Source organism: Notothenia coriiceps, unplaced genomic scaffold, assembly GCF_000735185.1.
Source record: "Notothenia coriiceps isolate Sejong01 unplaced genomic scaffold, NC01 NC01_scaffold00032460, whole genome shotgun sequence".
Lineage (NCBI taxonomy): Eukaryota > Metazoa > Chordata > Actinopteri > Perciformes > Nototheniidae > Notothenia > Notothenia coriiceps.
In genome coordinates, this window is record NW_011365161.1 from 142,411 (window position 1) to 152,278 (window position 9,868).

The 9,868-nt window shown below is 41.3% G+C and overlaps 1 protein-coding gene across 1 annotated transcript in view; it reads left to right on the forward strand.

Moving 5' to 3' along the window:
• Positions 1 to 9,868, forward strand: part of tcf7 (transcription factor 7) — a 66,743-nt gene that overhangs the window by 35,746 nt on the left and 21,129 nt on the right. The window contains exon 4 of the mRNA XM_010789035.1: positions 570 to 696. Coding sequence (XP_010787337.1) covers positions 570 to 696 — 127 coding nt within the window. The remainder of the gene's footprint in view (positions 1 to 569; positions 697 to 9,868) is intronic.

The following is a 9,868-nucleotide window of genomic DNA, read 5'->3' on the forward strand; positions in this document are numbered from 1 at the left end:
GGGAAGATTTTTTTTTTTTAATATTGAAGTTAAAAGCATCAATCTGGTGCACTTTGAGAGCAACATTAAGAGATGTTAATAAAATCTGTATACGTTTTTTGGGAGTTTGATTTATTTTAAATTAACAAAATTAAAATCTATAATTGCACACTAGAACCATTATTTCAACAAAAAAACTATTTCACATAGACCTCTGGTTTTTACTGAGGCTGGGGCAGTTCAACTTGATTTGGGGGGGGGTGCGCCATAGTTTATGGGCGCTGTATGCAATATAGGCGTAGTAATGTTAGTATAAGATAATAAGATGTACTTTGTTGATAAAAAATCGGGAAATTGTGTTGTTATGAAATTAAAAAATATATTTATATTTTTATTTTTCAATTTTCGGCGCCCACCATTGATTGATGCGCCCTTAGCATTCGCCTATACTGCCTATGCCAAGGGCCGGCCCTGCATCTGTGTTGAATCCTACCTCCTTAAGCAGAGCTCTGCAACCCTGAACATGTAGAGAATCATGAAATAAATAATATTATCTTAACTGATTTTGTATCTCTGTGTTTTGTCCACAGTCCAACAAAGTGTCGGTGGTACAGCAGTCTCACGGGATGCACCCCTTGACGTCACTCCTGCCCTACAGCAACGAGCACTTCAGCCCGAGTCCTCCACATCTGCCCACAGACATGAGCCAAAAGACAGGTGAGAACACACACACACACTCACTCACACATTTATATACAGCTGTTAACCTGGACGCAAACACAAAAGAGAGATGTTCACACATATTACATAACACAGCCTTTTGTACTTATGTTGGATTTATTTTTGTATAGTTTCACACTTTTAAGAGTGACACACACACACACACACACACACACACACACACACACACACACACACACACACACACACACACACACACACAGACATACTCCAGAGAGCTGCTGAATTGTTTCTGAAACCCTCTTCCACACACACACTGTTTGTACTGTCAACACATCATTCATCTCATTGACACACACACACACACACACACACACACACACACACACACACACACACACACACACACACACACACACACACACACACACACAAATCAATTTAATATACCAATATATTCATATTCTTGCTATATCTTGTCCTGTCCCTCTCTTAAACACACACACACACACACACACACACACACACACACACACACACACACACACACACACACACACACACACACACACAAACACCACTCACACAGCATGGCACGCACACAGTGTGTGAAGTGGCAGCACAGGCACCGTCAGCCTGTGGCAGTTCCATGGCTGCTCTGAAGTGGCCTGCTCCTCTGAAGGGACTGCCAGCCACACACACACACACACACACACACACACACACACACACACACACACACACACACACACACACACACACACACGCTCAAAGATGGAAACAATTAGAGTGACAATCGCACAAGCCATCGCTGCTGCAGCACACACACGGTTCTCTTTAGCCGGCGCTGAACATACAAACACACACTGCACTCTGTTTGAAAGTCACAAACAAACACACCCTGACATTTAAACACAGTAGGATTTGTGCCTTTTCGAGAGGCGGGGATAAAAGTATGGCAGTTTTGGATTGTCCAAGACTTGTCCAACAAAAAATATCAACTGTTCACCACATTACTGTTTAATTTGCTGAATGTATTAATGAACTCCATAGGATTTGGCAACCTCATCATCTTTCATGGAGCCACACAGATTTTACACATCAAAGTCAGTTTTTAGGTCTTGGGGAGTTCTGCTGCATGTTGGGAAAGATGTATACAGCATTTTTATGGCTCCAGAGGGAGCTAAGCAAAATCTGATTCCAAATGAAAGAAAAAGGAAAAAAGCTAGAGGTCTAGAGTTCAAAACATCACATTAGTTCAGATATCATTTCTGCCTGAGGCTAGCGGCTAGCAGCTAAATAAGCAGCTTATAGACAGGGCTCTGACAATATGTCGAATAACATAGTGGTATCTCTGATTCTATTGTCTTTGTTTTTTTTATTTCAACTGACCATCCTGAGTCTGATGATGTTATGTTAATGTAAAAATATATCTGTTGAGTGCTTGTTCATGAATACATGTCAACGCCTTGCTGGTTGTCCATTCATATCAAAGATGGTGGTTCAATACATGGCTTCTCCTTTCCACACGTTGAAGAGTCTTTGATACAAATCTGAAGGACACATTGCCTCAATTGCCTTGTGTTTGTGTGTGTGTGTGTGTGTGTTAATGGGTGGATGAGTTTGAGCCACTCACAAAACATCTTAAAACTTGCCTTTTTCGTACCATTGTATTTGTATTGCATGACATCTTTGGTACAAACCTCTCTGAAAGGCATTTTTTATGCTAATGCGCTCTCGTTGGATGCGGAAAGAGGGGGTAAACCAAGAAAAGGCTCACGGTCACATCTTCATACAGCTGACAGCCATGAGATCACTCCCTGATATGGTGAGGTGAAATTCATTGATCCATTGACACTCCCTGAAAACTTCACAGAGTGTATAAAGCGTCAGTTTGTAAGAACGACTGCAATTGAAGGATTTCGACAGTGATGATGAAGACTCTTTTTCTGAGAAGAGTGATAAAACGGGATGAGATTAAAAGGTTGGACAAAAGTATTTTCCCGGCTCTGATTAGATATTGGAGTGGGACCTCAGGCAATCATCTGCTCCGTCTGGAAACCCCCGTTATCCCACAAAAACACTCCCCTTGTCCCGTCTAGACTCTTTGTGTGTGTGTGTGTGTGTGTGTGTGTGTGTGTGTGTGTGTGTGTGTGTGTGTGTGTGTGTGTGTGTGTGTGTGTGTGTGTGTCCAGGACTGACGCTAGCACAGTGACTCAGCCCTTAATGACAGACTGAGCCACCTGCTTCTAACAAATCCTTACACATACACACACACACACACACACACACACACACACACACACACACACACACACACACACACACACACACACACACACACGCACACTCAAACACTGCCACACGTAACCTTTCTAACACGATCTCACCTGAATACTGACTGGGTTTCCAGTCAGGAACATTTTACAGTACACACGCATACACACCTCATATCTTTTGTCACCTCTCACAGGTAGGGTTACCTCATCAGTGATGTCATTTGTCGGCACACCTATATCTACTCTTCTGTCCTGCTGCATCACTGAGCTCATCATAGTTGGTCTGTTAAGAAAATAAGAACATAAAAGCTGAAGTGTATCGAAAGCCGATCAAAGGCTCTTGAGTCCTAGGTGTCTGCAGTAGGAGAACTGAAAATATATAATACAAGTTTTAGGAACATAGTTTGATGTATAAACTAAAACCTTATGTTTTGTCCAATTTTAAATCATATTTTCAAAGAGCTATTTGATATTTCATGGGAGTAGTCACAGGTTTGTTTCTGCAATTTGTGACCAGTTCGACCAAATTGCTCCAAAGTTTGACAGATTCTTCGTTGGTCCATGCTTAACAGCTTCCCCAAATCTCCGGTAGTGTTTACGTTAACCTGGTGAAAAAATTCCAGGTTTACTTCTCTTCCACTTTAACAATAAAGTAAGTTTAACTTTACAATAAGACTACCCTTATAAAGGATTCATAAAGGGTTTATAATTAGGTTGTAAACACTTTAATCATTAAGAACCATTTATTAACCAGTTCTAACATAGTTTTCATACATCAACACAGGCTCACTATTTTGCAAGATGACTAAGCCTTATATTGGCTACTTAGCGAGAATCAACTCGGTGAACAACAGATACCAAGGATGCTGGCTGATGAGGAAGACGAAGTAAGCTAAGTAGCCAATATAATTAATTAATTAATTAATTACAAACTATTCGTAAACCCTTTATAAGGGTAGTCTTATTGTAAAGTGGTACCGTTTAATGTTTGTTAATAGATCAAAAGATATTATGATTTAAAATGTTTTCTGTGAACAATTATACATTTCGTCAGAGTTCACCTTTGTACATATCTCCTATTATCATCTCTTGTCCTTTCTGTGCTCTGCCAGTTCCTTTGTCTCACTCTGCAGCCTATAATTATACCACTCATGCATGACTTCAATGTTAAGGTTAAAGAAAATCAAACATGTGATTACCATTTTCCTTCTTTACTTCTCTAATCTTTTTTGAGCCTTTTGTGTTCTACATGATCGCAGCAATGATTTGTGAACCATGAGTATAACATTTGAAATGTAACTCCTTTTATTCTGCATTCAGAGGCTTCATGTTGGGATGTTCCTGTGAACTCAGCTCATTCTAGATGACAGGCGCTTACTGTAATAACTGTAGTGGTATATTTGTGCACAAGTGTTCTTTTGTTTGTTATATTTCTGCTCACAGTTTGCAACTCTTCCTTTAACCCTTTGTTGTGCCGTGAGATCTCACTTTTTTCTCACATTTCAGTTTACTTCCTGTGTTGTTACCGTCAGCGCCCACTGTCTGACTGTTTAAAATTACAAAACGTTTCTGGGGAAGATTTCTTTGCATCACTTTATAAAGCACAATATTGTCAACAGCAATCATGTTTTAGGAATACAAATGTTATAAATCATGTATGCCTGATATATGAAAAACCCCTCTATTAAAACAACTTTAGAAAATATGTTTGCTCAGGGTGTCCGCGGGGTCTTAAAAAGTATTAAAAGTTAAGGCTATTAAAAAGTATTAAACGGCATTTTTCAAGGTATTATTACATTGTGTAGCTTGTTTTCAATAAGTATATAAATTGTCCAAAGAGGTTGTATTCTACAGTCTGCCTGAATTTCAGGCAGACTGTAGAATACAACCTCTTTGGACAATTTATATACTTATTGAAAACAAGCTACACAATGTAATAATACCTTGAAAAATGCCGTTTAATANTCCCCTCCTCAGTCCTCCGCTCGCATCTCCTGTGGGCGGGACTAAGTCTCGAGGATAGGAGTCAAGGAGGGGAGTCGAGGAGGGGACATTTGAGAATTGAGAAGCCTCTAGACAGACCGTGACAGACTACAAGTAAATACAAATAAATCATAAATATAGTTCAACAAAATGTGTTTCCTTAAGCAGCTGGGTAATGCAGTTTTAAGGAAACATTACATTGACAGGAATCAAATGTGCATTTGATAAGGATTTATAATCAATTTTTGTAATTTTGTGAGTATTTACATCAGGAGGATGTTTATTGGTCTGACCCAAAATAAACTACACTGTCAGTGTTCATGGTAAAAACACTGATGTGTTTCAAATTGTTTTAGGATAACTAAATGGACGATATATCTTAAGCATAGAGGAATGAGATGTATTTGGCTTTACATGGAAACTAGTAGTTAGAGGGATTAATTCATTGTTATCTTTGGTCTTTTTCATTAATTAGTAGACGATAAGAAGAATACAGGATATAACTAGCTTATTTTTAAATTATACTCAGAAATGCAGTGAGAATGCAGAGCGCTGAGGTAACTGAAAGATGGTTTTTGCACCTATTTATTCTCACTCAGTAACACCTGGCGCTCATACGAGACCCTACAGAAAGTGTTAATGCGTGTGCATCTTGCACATTAAAGTGTGACTGGGAGTTTCATTTCCACTCTTTCTTTCTGTATTTTGCACTCTATTGTTTGAGCCAACAGTCAGATCTGAGAACCAGTCAAAGCAAAGTGACGGTGGAGGATCGACTCGACTTTTGTTTGGCATGTTAAATGTGTTATGGTCAGGTGACTGTACTGACTGGACGGACCAGCTGGCTCCCATAATGACAAACATAGACCTGCAGGAGGACAACTCATACAGTGTGAGATTAGTCATCATTTCCTGACTACAATTATCTTTAATTAAATCTTATTCAACTTAAACTCTCAGATAAATGGCATGTTTTCAAACCCCTATCAGCAAATCTAAAGCATTGTACCTTCAATTACAATTATCTAGAATTCTATTAAAGTTAAAGTAAATCTTGATAGGTAAATCAAAGACATATGTTAACACATTTGTAAAAATGAATCCTAAAGTTATAAAGATATGACAGTGAAATCAGCTTTTATTTGATCCTGATCAAAGTACTGTGCTTACTGTAGTAGCTGAGATCACAGAAACTACGAGTGCCACAGAAGTTGTCATCCTTGCAGGATCGGAGGTGGAAGGGATTAAAGTCTCAATCTCCACCGTCATGTTTTGAAACTGCAGCTACATTTAGAATCAGGATTAGGCAAATGTTTATTCTACCACACTTCTGCAAAGGTATGTTCACTTGGCTGGATTATTGTGTTACTTATGATGCTCTTATTTACTACATGTTGTCAGTTTGCGTCAGTAGATCTCTAGGAAATGTACATATTTTTTAACAAAGGAGTTTGTTCTCATTCTGAGCTAAACATGTTTACCTTAGTAAGACTTGCATGTAGCAACAGGGTATATGCAGGAATCCTGAAGTCACATTTAATACCTTTTAAGACCTTTTTAAGTCCCTTTCCATACATTTTAAGACCTCGTCGCCACTTTGAGTTTTAAATAAACTACACAGAATCACACTACACACCTACGCAATGATCTGAGACTGCCAAGGCACACNTAAGATCTATGGGAAACGTACCTGTTAGATAAATGCACGTTTTGTTCAGCCGGATAATATCCACATGTCTACCATACTTTTATAATTTTCGAATCATAAATCTATCGATTAGATTTATGATAGACTTTTGGAACTACAAGATAAGGAGGACTTTTACAAAAAGGTAATGGAGATTTTTGTCCAGAAGGATAGGCAAATGGACTTCATCTTCAAGTCAAGAGATGTTTCTCAATACTCTAATTTCCCCTCCTCGACTCCTAGCCTCGAGACTTAGTGCCGCCAACAGGAGATGCGAGGACTGAGGGGGGGAACCGAGGAGAGAGGAGGGGAAGCAGCAGGCGGTTAGAGAAATGAGAACTCCTCTCCTCTGAGCGGTCATTTTAAAGAGACGTCCATTAATGATGACAGGAGGCACAGCAGCTGTCTGATGGACAGATATGTTCATGACGAATTTATTTGCTTTTAATTCATTCACAGTGCGGTATAATGAGACAATAACAGGCTAAAGATGCGGACACACACACACACAAATATATTGACATAAATATATACAATTTAAAGTATGAGAGCACTCTCATAATAACGTAACACAATCAGAGACTGGATATATCCCTCCCCCTCTCTCTGGTCGCTGAAATGGGGAATTGAAATTACGGGCCAAAAGTTGTATTTACAAGTATTTAAAGTAAGCATAGGACACCAAACCAACTGAGACCCGTCTGTCCGCCGCATCTACACACTGTACCACACACACACACACACCTACACACTGTACCACACACAACTACAGCTCCTAAAGCATAATCAGGCTACAACCGTTGTGTATTTTATTATGTGAAGCACTAAATGGTCTTAGAAAAATATCGACTCTTTGTTTGTATATATCTACTAAACTGCAGCATACAAATACAGAAAGTAATGTAGGCCTGTTATACTGAGTGATATATATTTTACACACTGCTCTGCTTTCTGCACGGACCTCACAGCTGTTCTCACTGTAAACATTGCGTCGCGATGAAAGCAGTTAATAAAATAATATCCAGGGGATGCATGCAGAGCTGTCATTGGCTGAGATAAGTCCGGCCGTGGAGGACCCATCAGTGTATCCTCGATCATAGCTCCTCCAGAGAGCCTCCTCGATGCTCGATCCTCGGTCCTCGATGTGCATTTAGAGAAATTAGATGTCCTTCAACATGGCGCGCTGAAATCCATTTCCGGGTCACTACCGGAGGACCGAGGAGTCGNTAAATTATGAATGTGACTAATAAAGAGCAGTTTGATCATTAAGACAGAGAGGCACTGGCACTTTCCACTCTCTCCACACTTTGCATCTTTGCAATACAAGTGAGTAATGTCTCTCACTTCTGTAGGTGCTGGGGGTTTTGTAAATAGCACTGGTTGAATGGCCCCATCTCTGACAATCCACCCCCTGCCAATAGGACTCCATAACAAGGGTTTGGGTTTGGCCTGTGACACCATATCGCTGTCTGAAACATTGCTCTTTACATGTTGTTGAAATGCATCCTCTGTTGGAGGCAGATTTTCCGAGGCTGCATCTGTTGTTGATGCAATTATGAACCTCAGTTCATCCAAGTTTTCTGCACATCAGTCCAATTTCCTTTTTCTTTTTTCCATATAGCAGAAGCGCCAATTGTCTTGCGACTGGCAAAGACTCTTCCAAGCTGGCAGAGAGTCCAAAATGGGCCAGATCTTTGAGCTCGCTTGGATGGGTCTTGAGTTTGGGGAATGCTGTTGTCTTTCCTATTCTGTACAAACTACTTGTTGTGCCACAGCCAGTGAGTGCATGACATGCTGGTAGACATCATTGTAGTTGCCGCCCAGCTTCAGGACCATCTCCAACTGAGAAATTCCAGTCCAGTTTCCGTTCCGCCCACAGCACTGAAACAGCTCTGGTCAGGGTCACAAACGACCTGCTGATGGCGGCTGACACTGGTTCCCCATCTCTCCTCATCCTCCTGGATCTGACTGCAGCATTCGACACTGTCGGCCATAACATCCTCCTTCAGCGCCTCCAATACACCATCGGACTCTCTGACTCCGCCCTGAGCTGGTTCCAGGTCCTGTCTGGAAGAACAGAGTACGTCTCCTTGGGAGGTGCGAGGTCCCAGACACACCCTGTCACCCGTGGTATCCCTCAAGGGTCGGTCCTCGGGCCCACTCTGTTCACCCTGTACACTCTGCCCCTTGGCCGTGTCATCAGCCAGCATGGAATATCATTCCATTGCTACGCTGATTACACGCAGCTATATATAAAGACAGACCCTATCCCACATGCATCCTCACTGTCACCATCATTATCACCGCTCCCATCAACATCCTTTAACACCTGCATTGAGGAGATAAAGGCTTGGATGCAACACAACTTCCTTGCAGCTAAATAGCTCCAAAACAGAGGCTATTTTAGTTGGCACACCAAACCAGGTCCAGTCATCCCCCATAATCCACATCACCTTTTCTGGCCAAAACATACCCGTCTCCACATTAGTTACCAACCTGGGTGTAAGATTTGACATCTGACCTTTTACACCCGCATCAAACTTTTGCTTTAGTTTATAACACTTGTGTTATTCTTCAGAGCTGGGTCCTCATTACAGATCTGCACTTTTTTCAATGCACCTGCATTGACACACCCGTGTGTTTGATACATATATCAAAAACAAGAAATGAAATGTGTGGTCATGGTATTTGACAGGTATGACAGCCCACAGTCAATCAAAGACCTGGAGAGGCAAAGGAGAGGTGCAAGTGATGGAAGGCCTACACATGTTATCACTGGCAAAACAAATGTCCCAAACTACAGGAAGTACTTGAGGAGTAGTGGATACAAGACTGCTCTGTGCATGTTTGTGAGCAACTACATTGTCACTGCTGCCCCACATACCATGCAAGCATTTACGCGAGTCTCGCGAGGCTCGCAGGCAATGTCAGGTCTCGACGCGAGGACTCGCGCAGTGTCGACCCACGGAGACCACCTTGTTGCCCAACAGGCTCGCCTGACTGGCAAGCAGTCGTAAATGCTTGCATGCCTTATTATGACGACTGTCGACTGGGTTTAGAGTTCGTCTCAACCACCAAAGGATATCGTTGTTTTCTACGACTGTGACAGAAAAAACATGTCCTTTTTCTGCGACACGGTCGCAAAAAGTACTGTTTTTCTGTAATACGCACTTGCGGGGGGTTCTTTGGGAGTTGGCGGGGGGAAAGTTTTTTATAACGAAGGTCGCGGGGGGCTACAAGAGACTTGCGGGGGACCCCC